At 34.8% G+C, this 24,798-nt stretch overlaps 1 protein-coding gene across 2 annotated transcripts in view; it reads right to left on the bottom strand.

The window, feature by feature from the left end:
- ly75 (lymphocyte antigen 75) overlaps positions 1 to 19,581 on the bottom strand; it is a 33,879-nt gene extending 14,298 nt beyond the window's left edge. Inside the window, exons 1-18 of one of the 2 annotated variants that reach the window (XM_079598087.1) lie at positions 19,290 to 19,581; positions 15,896 to 16,264; positions 12,230 to 12,403; positions 11,486 to 11,644; positions 10,745 to 10,861; positions 8,910 to 9,044; positions 8,629 to 8,826; positions 8,361 to 8,518; positions 8,162 to 8,269; positions 7,876 to 7,964; positions 7,412 to 7,581; positions 5,581 to 5,789; positions 5,347 to 5,489; positions 5,153 to 5,234; positions 4,929 to 5,000; positions 2,050 to 2,173; positions 1,733 to 1,768; positions 1,465 to 1,634 (exon numbers count right to left, since the gene is read on the bottom strand). In XM_079598087.1, the coding sequence (XP_079454213.1) occupies positions 1,465 to 1,634; positions 1,733 to 1,768; positions 2,050 to 2,173; positions 4,929 to 5,000; positions 5,153 to 5,234; positions 5,347 to 5,489; positions 5,581 to 5,789; positions 7,412 to 7,581; positions 7,876 to 7,964; positions 8,162 to 8,269; positions 8,361 to 8,518; positions 8,629 to 8,826; positions 8,910 to 9,044; positions 10,745 to 10,861; positions 11,486 to 11,644; positions 12,230 to 12,403; positions 15,896 to 16,264; positions 19,290 to 19,377 (2,601 nt within the window). In that variant the 5' untranslated portion in view covers positions 19,378 to 19,581. Of the gene's footprint in view, positions 1 to 1,464; positions 1,635 to 1,732; positions 1,769 to 2,049; positions 2,174 to 4,928; positions 5,001 to 5,152; positions 5,235 to 5,346; positions 5,490 to 5,580; positions 5,790 to 7,411; positions 7,582 to 7,875; positions 7,965 to 8,161; positions 8,270 to 8,360; positions 8,519 to 8,628; positions 8,830 to 8,909; positions 9,045 to 10,744; positions 10,862 to 11,485; positions 11,645 to 12,229; positions 12,404 to 15,895; positions 16,265 to 19,289 lie in introns of both variants that reach the window. The other variant, XM_079598086.1, reaches the window with a different exon arrangement.
- Between the last annotated feature and the right edge of the window lie 5,217 nt (positions 19,582 to 24,798).

The raw sequence follows: 24,798 nt of genomic DNA on the forward strand, positions 1-24,798 counted from the left end.
ATTAGACATAAAATCATACCGACCACAAACATTTGAACTGCAGTGTATTTATTGAATAACTTTCTAAAACAATAATACAAAATGTTTTGTTCATTTTTAAAATATCTATATAAATTACTTTTTAAATAGCAACAACATACTTTTTTTTAAAATAATGTTTTGTGGTCTGTCTATGCATTAACTCGGTTACACATAAACAGCATTTGTATTGTTTACTTGTGTTACTGTTTACTTGTGTTACGGTTTACTTGTGTTACGGTTTACTTGTGTTACTGTTTACTTGTGTTACTGTTTACTTGTGTTACTGTTTACTTGTGTTACTGTTTACTTGTGTTACTGTTTACTTGTGTTACTGTTTACTTGTGTTACTGTTTACTTGTGTTACTGTTTACTTGTGTTACTGTTTACTTGTGTTACTGTTTACTTGTGTTACTGTTTACTTGTGTTACTGTTTACTTGTGTTACTGTTTACTTGTGTTACTGTTTACTTGTGTTACTGTTTACTTGTGTTACTGTTTACTTGTGTTACTGTTTACTTGTGTTACTGTTTACTTGTGTTACTGTTTACTTGTGTTACTGTTTACTTGTGTTACTGTTTACTTGTGTTACTGTTTACTTGTGTTACTGTTTACTTGTGTTACTGTTTACTTGTGTTACTGTTTACTTGTGTTACTGTTTACTTGTGTTACTGTTTACTTGTGTTACTGTTTACTTGTGTTACTGTTTACTTGTGTTACTGTTTACTTGTGTTACTGTTTACTTGTGTTACTGTTTACTTGTGTTACTGTTTACTTGTGTTACTGTTTACTTGTGTTACGCAGTGCTGAAGTGCCAACTAGTCTCTTCCCTGTGATGAATCCCTTTACCACTACAGATAAAGCGTTGTCGGGATAATTTCGGTTTCGCGTATCTACCTCGAAGTGATACAATTCTGTTTCAAAATTTTAAGGCCAGACAAGTAGTTTAAGGCTTGGTTTGTAGGGAATTACAAAACTGCGCACATATATTCAAATGTGCATAACTATGGAATTAATTCTTAGTGCGCACATGAGCGCCATCAGCGTTTCTCACAGGTTGGCGTTTGGGGTCTGTGTGGAGGGAGCGATGTCGTCTTGGCGGCCTCTAGTTTGATATCTAGTGATCCTTGCGACGGAGGTGAATCAATCAAGGCTAACTTTAGCTGGAAAATATCTTTATTCAAGAACCGCTATAAAGACAAAACAATATCTGTTACCTTAAATTATCCGTTTATAACTGTAAAGCCGCTTTGAAACAATCTACATTGTTAAAAGTGCTATATAAATGAAGATGACTTGACTTGACTTGAGTTACTACTTTTTAAGACCTCACAAACATTTTGTTTTGACATTCTTCTGAAGGTAAAGCTTTAATTAAGTGCTCAGTCCCCTCCCCTCCCTTTGAACTGCCCTGTAATTCAAACGTCTGCCCTCTCTGGTACTGTACCTGAAAAAGTTGTTCCTGAAGGTGTCGTGCAGCATTAAGGCTGGCAGGTGTGGCCAGTTTGCTGTTGTTGCTGCTGCAGTACAACACGGCCTCATCAAACGACAGCTTTGGCTCTGTTACAAACCAGAACTCCTGGCCGTCTATAAACACTGATGTGTTATGGTGCCCATCTGTTAGTAGTGAAACAAAATATGTCACTGATTTCCGCACACAAAAAAAGACAATCCACACACAAAAAAAATTAAGTCATTGGAAATGAATGCTTTACCTGGGTTGTACCACTCTGGAGTTTTAGGTGTTTGACCTGAAGAATTATGCAAACACCATGAAATCACAAAATGCTTTTGTTAAAAACATATTAACACTGTTCCAAACCTTGTCAGAACATAGAACATATCAATTCTGAACGCACTTGTCACACTTTTACAGTATTACAATGAAGGAGACTGAACTATTCAAACTCATTTAATAGCAAATTCAAATAAAAAATTTGCAAAGCAAATATTGAATCTATGTTAGCAGTATTAACTAAAACTACAATCTACACTTTGCCACGAAGCGGTAAAAGTGTTGAGTGTTGTTTACCCCGTGGAATCTGACACACCCATTCCAGTTTGGCGTCACAGTGAAAGGTGCTGGGATAAAAAGACCGTGGAAGAACATTATGATACAGGAGGAAGAGAAACGGCTTGTAGGTTCCTTTCGAAGACTGAAGATAAAAAACAGAATAGTAACAATTATCACAAGCGGTCTTAATTCAGAATTTCTAGATTTCTACAGTGTAACATCTACTGTCCAGGTTTTTCTTGTTCTTATTATTATTGTTAGTTTGATAACTCTGATGTGTTTTTGACTATTTGAATCTGGTTTGATGACAATACATCGATCTGATTCTATCTCTCTCTACTCCCAAATTGAAGGCGGAGGCCATATGTAGGTCATGCTGTGACTATTCTAGGTTTCTGATTATTGATTGGCTGTTGTTTGCCAACGGTGAAAGGCTGTTTTGTGTCAATTACTGCCCCCTCCTCAACATTTACACATCCCAATGAAACTAAAACCTCACATATTCATAACTGTAACCCTGTTTTCACGTCATGTTTGAATTACATAAAGTTATATTATAATGTAATTTTAATGAAAAAATAATAAAATACTACAGTAATAACCTGTTAATTAGTTCAATGTACGTTATATAACCAATAATTTGATAACATTAAGTACTATTTTAGTTTTACATTAAAATAATGTTCAAAAGTATGTTTTTTGTAAGTGAATGTTTATGTGATGCATTAGCTTTCACTACATTTTACTTAAATGGTTATGTTTCTTGTTACTTTTTGTGATCAGTTATGCACATTGGTGTTTAATGTAACATTTTAGGTTGTTTAGATAACATTTAATGTAAGTTAACTAATATTAATTATGGGCAATATATTTGTCACAGTATTGATTAATCTTTGTTAATAAAAATACAAGTGTTCATTGTAAGCTCATGCTATCACTGGTCCATTAAATAATATTAATATACAACTTTTGATTGTATTAATGTACAACCCCAATTCCAGAAAAGTTTTGTAAAAAGCAATAAAAATCAAGAATCTGTGATAAATTAATTATCTTGAACTCTTATTTAACTGACGAAAGTTTTCACTGGCCAAAATAAATGCATTTTCTAAATATAAACAAATCTTGATTTTGATGGCTGCAACACTCCAAAAAAGTTGGGACAAAGGCAAAATAAAAGTGAAAAGATTAAAAGATACAGAATATCCAAGTTATGTTTTAGAATATCCACAATTAGCAGGTGAACTGGTAATAGGTGAGATTATAGTGATTGGGTATAAAAGGAACATCCACCAAAACTCAGTCTTTGCAAGCAAAGCTAGTTCATGGCTCACCAATTTGTGCCAAATTTCATTAAAGAATTGTCAAACAATTCAAGAATCACATTTCTATATGCAAGAATGCAAAGTATTTAGGTCTTTCGCCATCTAGCATAAATCATTCAGTGAAAAGATTCAGGGAATCCAGAGAATGGTGTAAGGCAAGAAACCTCTGTTGAATGTGTGACCTTCGAGTCCTCAAATGGCACTGCATTGAGAAACCATCAAGCTATGGTGTTAAAAAATAGCCACATGGGTTCGGGAGTACTTTGGAAAACCATAGTCACTTAACACAGTATCCCGCTGCATCAAGAAATGCAACTTGATTCTCTGTTACGCAAGGAGAAATCTATACAATACATCAACTCTATGCAGAGAGGCTGGCGAGTTCTCTGGGCCTGAGCTCATCTCAGATGGTCTAAAAGACAGTGGAAATGTGTGCTGTGGTCAGATGAGTCCACGTTTCAGCTTGTTTAGGGGAAAAACGGGCATCGATTTCTCAGTCCCAAATAGGAAAGGGACAGTCCAGACTCTCATCAGCAACAGGTGCAAAAGCAAACATCTGTTATGATGCATCAGTGCAAACGGTATGGGTGACTTGCATATGTGTAAAGGTACCATTACAATCTCCAATACATGGAGATGTATTGGGATTGTACAGAGACATAACCTGCCATCAAGATGATGGCTTTCATGGGAAGCAAAACAATGCCAGGCCTCATTCTACACATCCTAAAACAGAGTGGTTTCTTAGACACTCAACTACACCATAGAGTCGATGTGCCTGCCTTGCAGTCCAGATCGGTCTCCTACTGAAAATGTATGGCCCATCATGAAAAGGAGAATCAGGCAACGACGACCAGACTGTTGAGCAGCCGTCTTGTATCAGGCAAGATTGGGCAAAAACAATTAGTATCCTCAATTCCCAAACATTTAAAAAGTGTAATTAAAAGGAAAGGTGATGTGACACAGTAAACATGCCGCCATCCCAACTTTTTTGGAGTGTGTTGCGGCCATCAAAATCAAAATTTGTTTATATTTACAAAATACACCGAAGTCGGTAAGTGAAAATATTTTCTTTGTTCTTTTGTCAGGTAAATAAAGGTTAAAGAGAGTTAACAAATCACAGATTCTTGATTTTATCGCATTTTACAAAATGTCCCAAAGTTTTCTCCAAAATTCATTGTAACTAATGTTAACTAATTAAACCTTATTGTAAATTGTTACTTTAGTGTAATGAATCTACAAAAACTGAATCCGTATCTGACTTTACAGTTGATGTGTGCTAATTGTCAAATAAAATGAAAACTATCGTATTTTATTTATTAAGACATTGTAATATTAAAATGATTTGAAATATCAAAGAGTACAGCCACCCAAATATCTCTAATGGTCAAGTAACTAAAGATTTTAACTTGTAATTATGTATTTTATTAGTATGGAAATTATGAGGCCTGAATAGCCTTTCTTGTGTATTTTTTATTTATTTAGCTAATATTGCATTATAATGCAGTATTATGATGTTATGAGAGGTCATGCGATGCTAGGGTAATGTTTCGGAGGTTTTGTTTACCACACCTTAAAGGCAACACAATCCCTGTTATAGGCATCATCTTCGTTGAACTCGTCAGGAAAGATCATCATGGAGACCTGTTACCAAGACACAGAAACAAATTACTACACCTACACATTTCACACATTAGCTTTAGTACACAAACTAATAAAAGAGCAAATGATGGCTCTGATCACAACTTAATTATGTCTTCATTTTGTTCTGGAAACATCACATGTCAATGACTCACCGGACGCCCATCACTCCACTCCCAGTTGTTGTTGCTATTTGGATTTCGACGATTTAGTCCCACCCAAAAAAAACGATTATCACTGTAAAGGGAAACAAAGAGTACAAATACAAATCAATACATTTCACAGTATTTGGTTTTGTGTGTGGATATGATAATGGGAGTTATAGGGAAAAAAACAGTGCGATCTGTACCTGATTGAGTCTCTCAGGATGAAATGTAACGCTTGCATATCTTTCGTCTCAGCGAGGCTGGGCAGATGACCTCCCAGCGCCTCACAGAAACGCTCCGCCTCTTCCCACGAGCGCTTCCGGCTCAAACGCTCCTCGTGAAACACCTGCAGACCCGGAAAACACATTCAAAAAGATGTCAGTTAGATCTAACGAGAAAATGTCTTCATTGTCTTGATGAATACCACCTTAACACACCTTGTAACAGTAGTTTAGACCTTCCCTTGAGATCCATCCTGGTGCGCAGGAAGCATTGGAGTTGGGCACGATTGGATCTGGGGTGGGTTGGACCATGGATTTTATGGGTTTCTTACAGATATTACCAGCTTTGAAAAAAGTGCAGTTTTTGACAGCCCACTGGCCCAAAGGATTCCCAGTAGACATCACCACACAGCCACCGGCGGAAGCTGAAACACATATTCACATTCAAACTCAATGCAAAATCTTTTGAATTATTTAATTTATGAGTTAGGATATTATGTTTCCCAAAAATATACATTGATTATTAGGGCAAAATTTCATGAGTTTTCAAAGTTGGAAACTTTCCATGGGAATTAACAACAGGAATATATGGGAATTAATGGGAATAAACTGAAAATTTGTAAAATTACAGGTTAACAAGGAACTTAAAGGTGACCTATTTTGCAAAATACACGTTTATAAGGTGTTTGAAAACAGATGTGTGTCCACAGCATGTGTAAACAACCAGCCTATAATGGTAAAAATACACCCAATACTTTTTTTATAATCCCATATATCATTATCAATCTCTCGGAACAAGCCGTTTCAAATGTCCCCCTACTCGTAACAGTAGGGAAACCCCGCCCACTTTGATGCTTCAAAAAGTTCATAAAGAGATCGTAAAACGAATCCATATGAATTGAGCGGTTTAATCCAAATTTTATGAAGCGAGTCGATTGCCTTATATGAACAGATTGAATTTAGGCTTTTATTGACATATAAACATTGATCAGCGAACAAACAGAAGCTCAACTAAACCTACTTGACGTGCGAGAACAAACCTCTTGCTGAAGTTCAAACTGCTGCGTAACACGAGAATTAACCTCATTGGTTCTCGCACGTCAAGCGAACATGCTTGTGCTTCCGTTTACCACAACTGATGTGTGAGTTGATGAATGTTTATGAGAATGAAAGCCTAAATTCAATCTGGTCATCATATAAAGTGATCGTGTCTTTTCAGATTTTTTTACATTTTGGACTAAACCGCTCATTCATATGGAATAGATTTACGATCTCTTTATGAACTTTTTGAAGAGTCAAAGTGTTAGTAGACTGTGTTAATAGAGGAACAGAAAGCTCTCAGATTTCATAAAAAATATCTTAATTTGTGTTCCGAAGATAAACAGGTGAGTAAATGTTGACAGAACTAACTCTTTAACCTCCTTCTGCAAATTTGCCCATTTGCAACTCTATTGACTATATATCCCAATGAAAAATAAGATGCCCAGTAGGGTTGTCAACGTTAAACGTTAATGGATGCATTTATTAATGCCAAATTTCACTAAATTCACATTTTCCACACATTTCAGGATAATGTTTTGATCTGTCATGTGTATTTTGCTGTGATTAGTCATTCTTTGTTGTTGCCCTGTACACATACTATACAAAGTGAATTATTTTTTCAATAGCTGCTTCAGTGTGCATAGATTTATGAATTATAACGACTCATGTCATTTGGTTGTTTGGTGTCCTTTAAGAGTCTCAAAGTGTCCTTTTTTGGAAAGACACCTAAATTTACCTTGAGAAAAGCTCGCAGATAATACCGTTTTGTGAGAGTCACCCTTCAATCTGATGGTTTACTTTGCTGGATATAGCAATTGATGACATAATTAACATGTTAAATAAGATATGGTGTATGCTTAATTTCACAATAAGTGTGCGATTAATCCCGAGTAAAAAAAAAAAGATCCAATGATATCCCTAATGCACAGTAATAAGATGCTACAAATGCTGAAAAAAATGTATTAGGATATTGAACAGCCACAGCCAAATCCATAACATGCATTACCTGGTTCTAGCCATTTCCAATTGGTGTAGGTGACCTGATCTGCTCTCCCATCCTGACTGATCCACTGGTACTCCCTGGACCCTTTAGTGTCCTGAAGCCCCGTCCAGAAATACAAAACCCCAGAGCTGATATACTCTTTCAGAAGACTGTTAATGAAGGCCTGTTCAAATCTAGATAGAGGATTATACATCTTCATGTTACTAGAAAATGTGAAAAATAAGCATGAGTTCTCATATTATGTAATTAACGGTTCACTAGTATTATTGATCATACTTTGGGGTTAGAGATCAGTCATATCTAGAGACCAGAATATTATTCTTTTTTTCACTTAGAGAAGAAAGCAACTATCTAGCAACAAGAACCTCTAGATCATATATATATATATATATATATACACAAACAATTTACAAACTTTTATCTAAGATGCAATTAATCGACAGCGCTACAAATTACTCAACGGTTACCTGTTATTAATGGTGATGTGGCAGCTGTTTTTGTAGAACATAAGCTCAGTGTCTACTTTATAGCAAGCATCACCATGTCTCTTCCAGTTCTAGAGAGTAGAAATAAAAAACAACAGATGTCTGCTTATACAGTATTATCTAACTCAGATTCACATGTGGAATCTAAATGGATGGCAATAACAACAATGTGAATCACAAACATGATTGATTTATTTCCCCTGGAGTTCCAGTGAATCGTTCAATAGTGGCCCTCTTTGTCATGTGTCAGTCGGTAATGGTCACTCACCCCGTCTGGAGGGCAGCCTTCCTCTGGCGCGCTCTCATTCACATTCCCCTTTACCTTACACATGTAAGCCTTCGCCTTTTCACAGTCAGACACAGCCCATGTATGATGCTACAAACATACAGAGAAATCAGAGAACAGTGCTCTTGTTCATGTGATACTGCTTAATTCAAATGTGACTTGATGAAACACACACACACACCTCTCCTGCATAGTACACGCAGTTGATGGTATTTGGTAGAAGTGGTGGAGGTTGAGCTCTGGCCCAGTATGTGAAAGACACTGGTACTTTATCGACCCATTCGAAGACTGAGGTGGTTCCATTACCCAAAAGACCAATCCATACATCGGTCTTCAGATCTGTCACACAGTTTATAATGCAAATTGGACAGATATAACATGAAACAAAAACAGTGATATATTTTCTCAGAACATGTTGTTGATACCTGTGTGTAGCGAGACGTGTTTACCTGCGTGGAAGTTTGTGTGTAGCATTTCTATTTCCTCTAAACTGTGCATGCTGGCAAGCTGAGATTCATCTATCTTACACATCTCCTGAGCTTCATGCTGGGACAGTCTTGACTCTGTTGCACCGTGGAGTTTATAACAGAATCCTTTCCACCCAATCCAACCATCTTTACACACCGTGGGCTTATAGACATCCCTGACTGCTGAAACGAGAGGAAGGGAGACTGTGCAGAGAAAGAGAGAAAGAAAAGAAGGAAAACTGTACGAGAGAACAGTCTCTGACCTGTACTCGGATTGTCTTTGTTATACTTCATGCAGATGAATGGAAGACGATTTTCACACGTCTCTGCTCCAAAATTCAGCGGCTCCTTCAGAACCCCACAGTCGTCATCCGACAAAAGTGATCTTATTGGGATCCCTAACAAACATGTGCAAAAATGTAACACTTCAAGCAAACATAAAATATTTTATTCATATAAAATATGTGTGTGTGCGTGCATGTGTGTGTGTGTGTGTATATATATATATATATATATATATATATATATATATATATATATATATATATATAGTTTATTTTATGGAGAAAAAGTACTATTTAGTATTATGCCTAAATTTAATATCCCAAAACATTTTTTATTTTATTAAAAATGTCAAGTCAATGACGTTTTATTTATTTATTTATTAGTTTATTTAGCAGGGGCAGTGAACATCAATAAACAATACTGTAAATGTGCCAGAATTAGCCAAAGATATAATCGATTATTATAGTTTACAATATCATAAATGCATAAATTATATCATAAATGCATTTTTTTCTGAATTAATATTTTCATCCAAAAATGTATTAAAATGCAATTAATTCATACAACGACTCAAATACACCACTTCTATAATAGTTATGATTTTGATGTCTCAATCAAAATGTATTTTTAAATATTTTCTTAAATTAAATTATCTTAAAAGTCTTTTTTAATTATCTGATCTTTTTATGACAGGGTAAGGTTAGTTCAGGATGTAAAATATCACATGGTGCAATTCTCCAAAAAACAATAGTATTCATGAAAAAAATATATACCGGTATATATATTCGTAAAAACAAACCTTTAACTTTCAGACGTGTATTTATTAAAGTTGTTATTTTACAAGATGGCCACAGCATATGATATTTTTAGTCAATAAATTTAAAAGTAAAAGTTTTTCAAAACCATAGAATTCTAGCTTTTTAGATTTTTTTTTTTATCTGAAAGAATAATTCTTGCATATAATAATATTACAATACAGGTCTAAACTGCATTGAGCACTGAAATGACAATTTGGTGTCTATCATTTTATCGTTGATATAGGAAAAAATTTAACAAGAGCTTAATTTGTTTTTAAAAATTAATTAATTAATCAGTAAAGTGACAATTAACATCAAATAATGCAACTATTAATGCCATTCAAATCTAGTTATCTAGATTAAGATCGCATTATTGTAGTAAAATCTCCAACAATGTACGCAAATAGTTGGCATAAAAAGTGTTTATAGACACAGTTCATTACATTGACAACACACACATGGGGCGAAGACAGACAGAACGCCCACATCATCACAGTTGACCGTCAGTCAGAGACAATGCTGTCATCACTGTCCTCAGAGACAGAGACTGATTCTGCCTGTGTTTACTGCATAAAGACGCCATTCAACTCATTAGTTTGTTATTCAGCAAAACAAATCTCCTTGTATGCCCATACACACACTGCCACATTTACAGTGATAGAAGTGTCATTGTCAGTGTGAACGCCAGACTCGTGTTAAGATAAGATGGAGAATAGATCCTCTGTGATCTGCTAAACCTAAATCACAGTGAAACTGAATAACAGACACACTGTAAATGTAATGTAGATGTACTGTAGGACCCAACAGAAGGTGGCACATCAGGTTGTAAAAGGGAAATCCTTGTTCTTTCAAAAGAAAAATGTTAGATGTACTATACTATATGTCAGACATTTCAACTCTCCTAGAAGTTTGCCAGAACAACACAGGGGTTGAAATATCTCTTTAAAACTTAAATATAATAAAAAGCTATGATTTACAATAATATTAGTTATTATATACGGTGTGCTTGAAATCACCTGTTTCCCAAGGGGCAAAAGATAAAGCTGATCCATCTGACCACTGCCAACCCTGCATCCAGTCCAGATGGTTCAAGCCAATCCACAGCTTGCTTGGCAAGTCTTTCCGATCTTTAACTGCAGGGAAAGAGATCGAGAATGAACAATAAATTCTGCATCACCAAATGGAATTGCAAAAATAACTAGATAAAAAAATGTTGGTCAAGACAAACTTTGTTGACTTGAGAAAGCCTGACCAGAAAGTTTGAATTTGTTAGCTTGATGTTTGAATGTTTATGGATGTATGGATGGATGGATGGATGGATGGATGGAATTATATGTGGTTCCTAGGGTGTTGCTATGGGGTTGCTAGGATGTTCTGTGTGGTTCCTAGGGTGTTGCTATGAAGGTGCTAGGGTAATCCAGGTGATTGCTAGGGTGTTGCTATTCAGTTGCTAATATATTCTATGTGGTAGCTAGGCAGTTACTAGGGTGTTCTATTTGGCTGCTATACTGTTGCTATGGTGTTCTGGGTGGTTGCTAGTGTGTTGCTATGGGGCTACTAGGGTTTTATAGGTGGTTGCTACAGTGTTGCTAAGGTTTTCTGGATGGTTTCCATACAGTTGCTGGGTGTTCTGAGTGGTTGTACTATATACAGTAATGTACTGTATATAACAGAACACTATAGCTACAGATTGGAGGTTCAGAGATAGAGCTGGTTAAAAATTATGAAAGCAAGTGAAAATGAGATTTGAGTCTTACAGAACTCAAGCTCTTGAGGGCTAGACACACTGAGCAGATCACCATCTTGACTCCGACAGGCATCCCGCGCCTCGTGCCAGGACACCACCGCTGTGGACACCACCTGATAGCAGCGTCCTTTCACTGGGTCTTCTTCCCATAAAGTAGAACATCCTTTCACTAAATAAAAGAAAACAGGTGGGGGGGTTAGTTCACATTCTTTCACTTTACAAACCTCCATCTGTCTGTCTCACATATGCGATTCTTTCATTCTTTCTTTGACTTTTGAAGTGTTGGACACCTCAGCAATCTTTTTCCATATTTTTTTCCCAGAAATGATTGGAAGCCATATAATAAAGGAATGCGCAACAAACAGGAGTTATAGTTAAAGTGGCTTTGCAAGAACAGAACAGTGCAAGTCAATGTCTTTCCCCTGCTGAAAACTGCAGCTTAAACCAGCATGAGGTCCACTTAAAACCACATTAAGTAGGTCAGCATGGTGTTTGTGGGAACACGGTTAACCGAGGTAGGTAATTTATGTTAATGTATTTGTTTGTTTATCTCCACACATTGTTTTTTATTAAGAAATTAGGAAATGAAAAACAGCTTCCAATTACAAAAAGTGTATCCCTTTATTATACCAATGTTTACATCAGTTGTAATTGCGTTGGAATGAATAAATAAAAGTATCCAATAGTCTCTTTTTTCTCCTTTACAACTGCTCTCTGGAAATCCCCCAGAAGCTGTGGTGGATGTAAACTTTACCGTATTGCAGACAAGTTCCCCAATTCTTCTCTAGATCATAGTTTGCTGTAGTAGAGCACCAGTCCAGCGTTCTGTCGCCAGTGCCAGGCAGGCAGCTGTGGTGCCAGGTCCCATTGTAGAGAAAGGGGAACTCACAGGGTGCCCCGTTAGAATTCCCCCCGCTTGTGTGCATTCCTGAGAAACAGAGGAACAGGAATTTATACTGTTAGTGGGTTTATGTAGCTATGCTTCGCTCATTGTCTCCAGAAGTCCACAAAATCTGACAAAATGTCCCCTCGGAATGTAATGTAAATCCTCAAAAGAATAAATGACTCGTACATAAAAGGATATGTTCCTCGGGGTACAAACATGAAGTAAATTTAGTTTTAGAGTGAAGCAAACAGACTATGGCTGAAAAAAAAAAAAAAAAAAAAACAAACAGTAAAGACCACGACTGCACAAAAATATATAACAGAATTCTTGCGGGAGCTTTATGGATACATCCATGCAGTCAGTGAGTAACAAGTTAAAAGCATTCAAAATAAAGAAAAAGAAAACTTGTTTTAAAAAAGAATTTGAGTTTTTTTCCCCCTCAAAAAAAATCTAAATTATATAAAATTACATAAAAATTACAAATTTTAAAATGAAAATAATATATTATTATTTAAAAATTAAAGAAAAATTAACTTTTATAAAATGTAAAGTTAATAATATATGTGTGTATGTATGTATATCTATATATATATATGCACTGTAAAAAATGATTTTTTTGGTGAAGTAAATACTACTGAAAAAAAAACAATGTAATTTACATGAAAAAGTTAGTTCAGGCAAGAATAAAAAAAAACTAAGTAAATTCCATATCAGTTCTTAATTCAAGCGAGTAGAAATGAAAGCGTAAAAATCACCTCAATAAAATTAAGTAAGAATTACTCAACTTTTCTGATACTGGGGTTCCCATCATGCACTGGACCTTGAATAATTAATGAGGTTCATTTTTCACTGGTTTCCAGCTGTATTTACACTGTTTTATCATTGCTTTTGTTGTCAGGATTAGTAACTTGGCATTTTGTGACATTTCGAGTAAATTTTCTGCTCAAAATGACACATTCAAACACAAAAACGATCCATCAAATGTTACCGCCATTGTGTATTGTCTACCAAGTATTGATATGAGGTCTTTGCATTCACATCAACATCTGACATGATGAAGTATAAATTACTTAGATACTCTAAGTAAAGCACATACTATAAATGACAGGTATAATTCAATAAATTGTTTGAGTGAAATGTACTTCAAAGGAAATTTCAACTAAATCGATATAAATCAACCTTTTACTAGCCAAGTTAAAATTACTTATTTTCTTTGTTACTTTTACTTAACTAGGCTAGGTTAAGTAAAGTTTACTTAATTCCATATTCCAAGTAAATTTAACTTAAAGATTTCTAATTTAAGCTACTGATAAATATGTTTAGGTTTTTACTTGGCAAATCTTTGTAAATTTACTAGCATTTTCTGAGTGAAAAAAGTTTCCTAGCTTTTTTTCAAGTAACTCCTACTCCAAATTTTTTTCAGTGTGTGTGTATGTGAGTGTGTGTATATATATATATAATTATTTTATTATTTACTAATTTAATTTGATATATATATATTAATTTATATATTATATAAATTGAAATAAACCCCATTAAAAATTGTAGGATCAGTAAGATTTTTGTTTTAAAGGAATTCATAGTTCTATTCAGCAAGGATGCATTAAATTGATCAAAAGTGATGTTGTGTAAAAAAGTGATGTTTATAATGTCACATAAGATTTGTTTTAAATAAATGCTAAAATCCTGAAAATTTTAATTCAACAAAAATATTGAGCAGCTGTGTAACACTGATAATAAAAAAAAATGTTTCTTAAGCACTAAATCAGCATATTTAGAATGATTTCTGAAGGATCATGTGACACTGAAATTCAGCTTTGCATCACAGAAATAGATACATTTTAAAATGTAATATTCACAATAATACTGTTTTTACTGTATTTTCTATAAAAAAAAATGCAGCCTTGGTGAGCATAAGAGACTTAAATGTTATAACCTTTTGAATGGTAGTGCATATTTTATGTAAAAACAGGAACACATTTAAAAGATAAAAATAGAAGATTTAGCAGATCTGACAACCACATTCCGCAGCTGTGACAACACATTCTCAAAAATGTTTGTTTCAAAATGTGAACTATCTGAGAATGTGCAGATTCGCTAGGCACAGAGCAACAAAAGTTAGTCAAAAGAAAAACAGAAAGTAAAAATTAATTTAGACGAGTCGTTGATATACTGCCAAATATGAAGCAATCGCTGTGCACACAAAACTGTAGCAGTGGAGTTTCCCCATAAACTCCATTTCTGTATTGCTAGTGTCACATCAAACAACAGTGGTTAAACCAGTAAGCAAACATGCAGAACAAAACCTAAAACTATTCTTGCAGGGCTGAGCAACGAAAAGCAGATGAACAGGATGATCTGAACAACAGTTAAACTACAGCAGCCCCTCCCGACCGCACAACACACAGTAAACCACATTAACACAAAATGTTTCTAAATATACCTATTACATCTATCAATGTAGCGACAGGAAATCCCCTTTGAATAAAATAAAATGATAAAAAATGTATAGCCTTACTCATTGTCAACTTTGTTTTCAGGCAAACTGATAAAGTAAGTAAATAAATAACTGCCAGTCAGCCAATCAGATTAGAGCTTGCAAGATCAAGTGCTTTTGTGCATCACATACCTTTATCTAAAGTGTTTTATAAGGTCAATCACCCTGGACTAATCTTTTTCAAAGGCACAATGGTTCATGCATCACTTTTTCTGGGCTTTGTGAGGGCAAAGCTGAATTTTCAGCATCATTACTCCAGTCTTCAGTGTCACATGATCCTTCATAAATCATTCTAATATGCGGATTCAATTTGTATCTTCTTCTATAAGAGCCATTATCAATAATTTAGCACCATTAATAATTCATAAAAACTGAGCACTAAATCCACATATGTGACCCTGGACCACAAAACCAGTCACATGGGTACATTTTTTTTAATTGAGATTTATACGTCAGCTTTCCATTGATGTATGTTTTTTTTAGGACAGGACAATATTTGGCCGAGATACAAATATTTTAACCTCTGGAATCTGAGGGTGCAAATTATTATTTTTTTTAATCGCCTTTAAAGTTGTCCATTTATGTTCGCGATTGTGCTGCCTTCACTCACAAAAATAAATGGTTTATATATTTACGGTAGGAAATGTACTAAATATCTTCATGGAACATGATCTTTCCTTAATAACCTAATGATTTTTGGCATAAAAGAAAAATCTATAATTTTGACCCATACAATGTATTGTTGGCCATTGCCACAAATTTACCCATGCGACTTGTGACTGGTTTTGTGATCCAGGGTCACATATTAGAACAATTTCTGAAGGATCATGTGACACTGAAACCTGGAGTGATGCTGAAAATTCAGCTTTGCCATCACAGGAATTACGTACATATTAAAATATATTGAAATAGAAAATAGAAAACAGTTATTTAATTTTTTTTTTTTTTTTAAATCAGCCTCAGTGAGCATTAAAGACTTTAAAAAAAAAAACTATTGACATGTAGTGTAGGTATATAAAAAAGCGGTACTGCCATACTTCGATACGCCCGCTGACAGATGTTATCCGAGCTCCCTCCTCTTTTCCAATTGTCCTGTCCGTCCCTCTTGGCGGTCACGGAGTCGTTGGGCCCGGCGCTGAGTTTCATTTGGTATTCTGTGTAGATGACGTCCTCATGGCACTTCCACCGTAGAATCTCCGAGGAGTCGCAGCTGAACAGGGTCACGGTTTTGGAGCGCACCTCCAGACCCAGACACTTAGACGATTCCACGTGGAACAGCCTGTGGGCCGAACCCCACTTCCACGACACGGCCGGGACTAGCGAACAATTTCCCAATTTCAAGGCTTCATTCTGGACCAGGAGGCATTTCCCATTCCCATTGTGCTGGATAGCAAACGTGTCATCTCCTGCGTGAATAAAACAGTTTGTTATTTGATGATTATCTGAGAGAAGACGACAGTGGAGAAATCGACTCTGAAATCTAACGTGCAAAAACCAAACGCTGTTTTATGTCTCATGTGTATTTAATCACGGTTTTAGCTAAATCAACAAAGATAATTAAGATCCAAGTGTGCTTAGATGCCCTTTTTACAGACGCCATAGTATTCAGTTTTAGTGAATACGTGAGGAAAGCACATTTTTAACCCTTAAATGCAAGAATGTTTTGCCATTTTTGGGTCTTAAGCAACCCGGATCTATATTTGACACAGATGGATCTCTACCTGTAGGCATACATAATATAAAACTCTCCTGATATTAGAGTAACAATAACAGAAGAATAAAATAAAGCATATTCTGTTCACTTTTGGAGCTTGGAAGGGTTCAGTTTGAGCAGATGTTTTACACCATCATCACTGTCCTCGTCAGAACTCATTTCCTAGTACATTCAGCATATGGCTCATATTCGAGATCTCAAATATATTCTCAAAACGATAATTTTCAACATCAAAACCAATATTTTGATCGCTGACAGCTTCTCATATTTGATTGCGTTCAGTATTGCTCTGGAGTAAATCAGCTGAGCCATTTCATGTTTTGCTGATGATACTTCCTATCCTTTTGTTTTCTGCCTGCGATAACTATAAGTGAAACGCAACTTCATCATTGTGTATCGCCTTGTGGAATAAAAGCAATCATTTACTCATCAAAGATTCAATTATTGTTGTGCAGAAAAAATATACTTACTGTGTTCTGTCACACACCTCGGGTTGTTAGCGACCCAATAAAATTTGTACAAAAAATGAATTAAAAAACACATTACTTTATTATTTATTTCTTGTTATATTGATTATAATGAATTGATTGAGGAATACTAAGAAGGTTGATGTCTAACTTTAAAAAACGAATGAGGAGAAGTGTAGTGAATGACGTCCCGGCCCACTAAAGACCATTGGTATGCGTTTATGGGTTAATCAAGACATATCTATTTGTATAGAGTCGGCTGCAATCTTTGTTTATACAGCAGTGTGTTATTGTTGAAGCAGCCTTGGAGCGCATTTAAATAAACACTGGGTTATTAATTGGTATTTCTCTCTCGCCAAAGTGAAGTTATTTTCCACAACATCTGATAAAGTGTCACAGTTGTGTCATAATGGTGTCTGCACTCTGCGTTGCACTTGGCGGTTTGGAACAACAGGCAGAAAACAAAGGGCTTTTTGAGTCACTGAGTGCTCTGTTCACTGCACGCCCAACAAAACAAACGCCACATCAACCTTTCTCTGAAGAACACGGCTGCAAATCTTTGTTTGATTGCTTATTTAACCAGTCTGTTTACATATTTAACCAACATACAAAAGCATATGTTTGGACATGCTAGAACTTCATAATCTATTCGGTAACACTTTACAATAAGGTTTCATTTGTTAACAATAGAGTAAACGTACCCATTAAGCACAGACAGACTTTTTATATTTAATGATGTAGGCCTACATCTTAATTGAAATACTTGTGTCATTTAAAATAAAATGAAATATTATAGTGTGATAGATTAATATTTTATTTAAAAATAACTTCTTGTACTAAAATCAATATCTTGTGCACTAAAAATGTCTCAATATAGATTTTGGTGAGCTTAATAGGTACGTTTACCCCATCTAATGTATGAACTAACAATGAGCAACATATTTGTTAGAGTATTTATAAATCTTTGTTAATATTAGTTAATACAAATACAATAATCCATTGTTTGTTCATGTTAGTTCACAGAGCATTAATTGTTAAGAAAAACAACATATGAGTTCCATAATGTATTAGTAAACGTTGAAATTAACATCAACTAAGATTAATACATGTTTTTGAAGTATTGTTTATTCTTAGTTCATGTTAACTAAAGTAGTTAGTTAACTAAAGAAACATTATTGTAAAGTGTTACCATATATTAAATATAAACGTATTTTAATCTTATTCTCAATTCTTATATTACATAATACAATTGATAGATTTAATAACAAATAAAATTATTATAGTTATATAATTAACTTGAATAAACTGTGAAAATGTTAATAAAATAAATAAATGCTTGTTAATATACTGTAATCATATTTTATTGTTGATTGATATTTATTATAATACTGTTTTAAATGATGTTTGAATTATAACTATGAACATAATATAAATAATATAGTAAACCGATCCTTAAAATACAAGGCAAACCTGAAGGCTCGAAGGAAAACAGTTTAAAGGCTTAAGGCCATAAAAGTGTCATGAAAGTTCAAACGGTTCTTTGTCTCACTTCCTCCCCCACTAACTCAAATACATATTTTATAAATAGCTATATACATATAGTTATTCAATAGCCTATATCAATACAATTTGATGTAATATAGGCCTACATGTTGTATTTTAAATATTTAATTAATTAGAATGTTTAATCAATTATATTTATAAATAGGCTAGAGACCTACATAATGAAAATTTTAATATAAATAATAGCCTACAGTAAATATAGCCATTTGAAGAAGGCTAAAGGGCAAACAATGGTGTAATGCAAATTCTCTCTCTCTCTTTCTCTCACACACACACGGAAATATGATGAGGTGTTTTGCAGAGGGTTGAAGTGGGTTAATATGTCAGTGCTGTTAAAAAACTGTGTATTGATTTCCAAAAGTTGATCATCATGACCCTCTAAACAGGCAGCATGTTGTGAACGACAACACCAGACCCACGAACTCACACATGCAAACTGAATTATCAAATGGCCCACTTATGAGTTTATTAAATGCTTCAGAACACATAAATTATGTAACTAACTTTGAAACAACCTGCTTTAACTCCCTCTCGAGGTAACAGCACCTTTCACCATCAGACTGGCGGGGCTTCGGTTATTTTAGGCTTTTCAAGTTTTACATTTCAAAATGGTTCAATATAATTGCATCAATAGCAGTTATATGATATACAGAGGATGTATCATACAGAACAGAAAGGCAGACTTACCGCTGTTTGCAGCTGATGCGTAACTTACGCTTTCTCCTGAAAGTAGAAATATAATTGCGTAAAACAACTTCTGTGTGCTCCAATCCATGATGAGAAATGTAAACAACCCCTCCTGACTGTAGTCACACGTTTCTCCAGACTACATATGCTTGTAAAGGCCGGGTTTGTGCTCTCACGCTTCACGCGGCAGAAAATCCCCGTTAATGATCTTGCCTCGAGACTCCTGAAACATTTTCTGTTTCTGTTTATTGCTATCCAAACGGGCCGCTGTGGTGTGTGTCAGCTGTCAAGTAGACTACGTCACGGTGTAAACGCCACGCCCTAATATAAAGTGCTGCTGCATCTGCTTATTGATCGTGCTTAGTGTGTCTCATCAACCTCTTTGTATATTATAGCAACATTGATTATTAAAGCTGTTTTTACTGTATAAACTGTACTGTATTGGGGGGGGGGGGGGGGGGGACTTTCCTGTGACTTTCATGCGGTGACTTTCCTGTCCCAATGATTTATTTGCTCATATTTTCTCTAAAATGAGTCATATATTTAGAATAAATGGCTTAAATTGTAGATTTAAATATTCTTTACCATTTAAACAGAGATAATAGACATTAAAAATACTATTTTGTATTTTACACAATTTTAATTGATGTATGCATTCAATTTTATCCTGTCCTCAGTGCACAGTAATCAACTTCTGCAAGAAATATAAACCATGAAATGACAAAAACCTCAAAATATTTGTAAATTATGTTATAGACTAGGCTAAACTGCCTCTAATCATACATATAAATCATGTAAAAATATAGTTTTTTTTCTTTACATTTTCTTCAATTACTGCGTCCCTGAATCTTCCACCCTGTTAGTATGTACTTTTCTGCCTTCCAAATCCGACTGCAATTTCATTGAGACCATTTTCAAGAAGTGACATCATTTATTTTTCCCGCTGGAATTCAACTGTACAAACTGAGGTAAGCTTCAACTCTCACTCCTAACTTTTGTTTTAGTTTTTTTAATGTTATCCTGCTTGTCCCACCCTTTAAGTTCCACCCTGTTGGGCTATGTTATTGAGAATGTTTGTCCTATCAAAAAAATGTAAAACAAATCTGACATAGTTATAAAAGTTCTGTTCATTTGTAGAAGGTTAGCTAGCTAAATGTTGGTCACTCAAAGAGCTCAGAATTTTCAACCCTGTTAGGTCTATAAACCTAACAGGGTGGAATGTGAAACTAACAGGGTGGACATTCTAATAGAATAATTATTAGTATTAATGTATATAGCAAGTTCTATATATATATATATATATATATATATATATATATATATTTATTGGGATTTATTTTATTTTATTGTTATTCCACACATAAGGCTACTGATGGCAAACCATGCAGGACAATGACTCATCCACTGGTGTTCCACCCTGTTATACTCCGTTCCACCCTGTTATTCTCCGTTCCACCCTGTTATTCTCCGTTCCACCCTGTTATACTCCGTTCCACCCTGTTATTCTCCGTTCCACCCTGTTAGACAAGTAAGTCATTTTAAATAATAATTTGACAGCAACATTAAATGTTTGGCATACTTTGTCTTATTTTGTGAGGTGAGGAGCACTAACAGCATATATATGTTTTTGAGCCAATTTTTATTATTATTTACCATCCTATTTGCAAAAATTGCCACAAAAAAGTACCTGTTTTTAATAATCAAGACATATACTATTCATCAAAAATAGTTTTGCTTGTTTCAAGAAGAAACAAAAAATCTAAGACGGCATAAGGGACATATCCTATACAAGAAAAGCTCATTATTGTTTAACATTTACATTATTAACATGTTGTGATAACTATGTATATGTCCCTAACAGTGTGGAATATTTTCATGGACAGTGTCTGAACAATCTACCCATAATTATTATTTTCAGAGTCCCTGAGCTTGACCAATATGTATTCCTTATATTTAAACATGTCACTATTTTGGTAGAATGCTAAAAACATGAAAATCATGTCCTTTTTTCCCAACATTTAAGCCAAAATGTCACCGCATACCAGGAATGACCCATCTAGTAAAGTAACGCATTACTTTTAAACATTATATAACACATTATACTTTTTTTACGCAAGTTAGTTTGTTTTACATGTATTCACTGACACCTCTCCCCATGTTAAGAGAAATCAGGAGTAAGTTCAGAGGCGTTGTGTGAACATGATGGTTATTGTAGTTCTGGACTAAATGTGAGCAGGCGTTTACTCATCTCACTTGCACACAAAAATGCAGTATTTATCCAAATGAATAAAAACAGTAGCATGCATACTAAGAATTATATGCAAACCTGCAATAACTAAATATGTTAAATTACACAAATATACTTTATCCAATTCAACCATACCAATAAACGAAAATGACTTTAGATAAACCACATTTGTGTTTAGTTGTTTATTGCTGAAGTAAGACTGTTGAACTTTCTTCAGCAGCAAAGCTGAAAGGTTTGTTTGAGCTGTACATGTGTGAATTTACATTTCCTTCAGCCAGGTTATTAATTTCCCATTTAGTGTAAAAGGGCCTTTACATTTGCCAAAAATATAACTTTTAGCCTATTAAAAAACAAACAAGCAAGCCCAGCTTAGATGAGGAAAAGTAATGCGAAAGTAACGTAACATTACTTATAAAAAGTAACTTTTTTAGGAGTAACACAATATTGTAACACATTTTAAAAAGTAACTTTCCCCAACACTGCTTGTGAGAGCCAAATATCCTCACTTATATAGTGAAATATTATGACAACTTCTGACTAGTGAGGACATTTTCCTGGTCCTTACTAGTTCAAACGGCTTTCGGGTTAGAGAATATAATATACAATTTGTACAGTATAAAAATCATTATGTCTATGGAAAGTCTCCATAAAACATGAAAACCCAACATGTGGGTGTGTGCATGTGTTTTTTTTGTAGGGTTATAGTACATTTACATTTAATCATGTAGCAGACGCTTTTATCCAAAGTGACTTACAAATGAGGAGAGCAATAGAAGCAATAAAACTAACAAAAAGGCAACAATATGCAAGTGCTGTGACCAGTCCCAGTTAGTCCAGCACAGTATGTAGCAACTTTTTTGTTAAAAATCTATATAGAATTGTAAGTGTTAGTAATGGGTCGTGCCGAAAAAATATGTCTTCAGACGATTCTTAAAAATGTCTAAAAGACTCAGCAGCTCGGGTTGAGTTATTGTAAATAGTTTTGTAGTATTGTATACTGCATTGTATGAGATTGTTAGACTTTATTGTGTTTTGTTTCATGTTGGGAGCAAATTCCTCATAAGAACAATGTTACTATAGATGACACAGAAACTCTAATATCAACTGCTTATTTTGGTTAATTGGTTTTACATACAGTATGAACTATCTTTTTCATGAACCTGTGACTAATATAATGAGGAGGTACACATTAATTTGTTGCTCTTTGCTGTTATAATTCAAATTAATTGTGTTTCTAGTCATTGTATAGTATAGCAGACAAGAAGATTTTAATATTTTTTTACGTTTTCTTGAAAACTGGTCATGAAAAAAAGAAAAAAGCCAAAATTTACACTGACAATTGTACTTCTTTAGAAACTAAACTGCTAAACAATGATAAAAAACGTAAAAATGTAAACAGTGACACGCAATAATACTATGAAGACCCTTTAAACACAATCACAAATATAAACACATTCTTACAGTAACATAAAAGTTCAGAATTAAAAGAACCAGGATATAACTGCTTATCAAAATGTACTACAAATACATGAAATGTGTGTCCATTAAATAAAAACAAAAGCAATGAAGCCACGATTGTCTTGCCAGATATTACACAAAAAAATAAGAAAATTCCAAGGCAGTTTTATATTGCTTATTACAGAAGGGATTCCTGAAACTGAAATGTGCAGCCTTTCGTGTGTGTGCTTCATTCACTTTTTTGTGACAATTAATGAAGCACTAATGGCCTAATTTCCGTTAGACAATGCAAAAAGGTCATAGAAGCACATTCAGTAAAATACAGAGGAGCAAAAAAACTTGGCTGTTAAATGAAGGTTTGAACTTTGAGTCAAGTTTTTTAACCAAGAAGAATCTGAAGTGCATAACATGGCTCCGGTGCAATGGGAGCTGTGCAAGGTAAGGTGTATAAAGAACAAACATGTAATCCAAACAAACACACTCACGCTCAAACTAGTTTTAGGTATCAAAGGAGAGAACACAATACTAAAATAAGGTTGCATTACTGATAACACCACCGACTGTGCAAGGTAAACATTTATTCATGGCCACACTGTTCTGCTGTGCTTTGGTGTGCAGTGGCTTATTTTGAATATGTGGACTCTTTTACTGTAGTTTATTGTTCTATCTAGAACAAGCTACTTGTAAAAACAAGCTTCCTGCTGTAGATGAACTATTAAAAGACTTCAAAAGATATGTTCATCCTGGTTAGGAGGATCACCCCAGCTAACAGGGAACCTTTTCAGAACTTTGGCTAACGTTCTGGCACGGTTCTCTCAAATTTATGAACGAACGTTCTTCCAGTAATATTAAAGGGGTGGTATAATGCCCTTTTCACAAGATGTAAAATAAGTCTTTGATGTCCCCAGAGTGTGTATGTGAAGTTGTAGCTCAAAATACCACATGGATATTTTTATATAGCATGTTAAAGTTGTCACTTTTTGAGGGTGAGCAAAAACACAGTTTTTGTCTGTCCCTTTAAATGCAAATGAGCTGCTGCTCAGAGGGCGGAGCTTCAAGAGCATTCAGAAATAACGTTTTCATAACTTAACGGGAACGTTAGCCAAACGTTCTTAGAACATATTTTTGTTAGCTGGGACAGAGATCCGAAAGTTGCATTGTTGAATAGTTGCAAAAGTTGAAGAGTAAAACTTAAGTCAACATGAAATAACATCCACTACCCCTTTTACTTTTGCGATGTAATGAATGTTTCAAAATGTAACATACTTAAAAGTGGTTGTTACATGCAAATTTAGCAGACAATCATTGTTTAAAGGGCACCTATTATGGAATTTTGAAATTTACCTTTCATGTAGTGTGTAACATAGATCTAAGTGAACAAAAACATCCTGCAAAGTTTGAAATATGAAAGTGCACCGTATATAAAGTTATTGTCTTTCAAAAGTAAGAGTCGACTCGGAGTCATTTTTATGAATCGTTAGAAGACCGAAGCTTTTTCTCTGACTAGATGACGTCAACTTGTCAAGTTATTTGAATACGATACGCCCACTTATTGCGGTCCAAGGCCAGCAGGGAAAATATCATGGCGACGAGACGCTGTGTTCTGAAGTGCGACTCAAAAGCCAACTTTTTTCATCTGCCCAAGGAGGAGCATTTGAAGACTAAGTGGCTACAATTCATATATACAACTATACCACAGAAGTTTAGTCCGAGCCTTGTGCTTTGTTCACGCCATTTTGAAGACGATTGCTTTTTAAATGCAATCAAACTTGGATTCGCGAGCCGGCTGATATTGAAGGAAGG

Source organism: Phoxinus phoxinus (genome assembly GCF_949152265.1).
Source record: "Phoxinus phoxinus genome assembly, chromosome: 22".
Taxonomy (NCBI): Eukaryota; Metazoa; Chordata; class Actinopteri; order Cypriniformes; family Leuciscidae; genus Phoxinus; species Phoxinus phoxinus.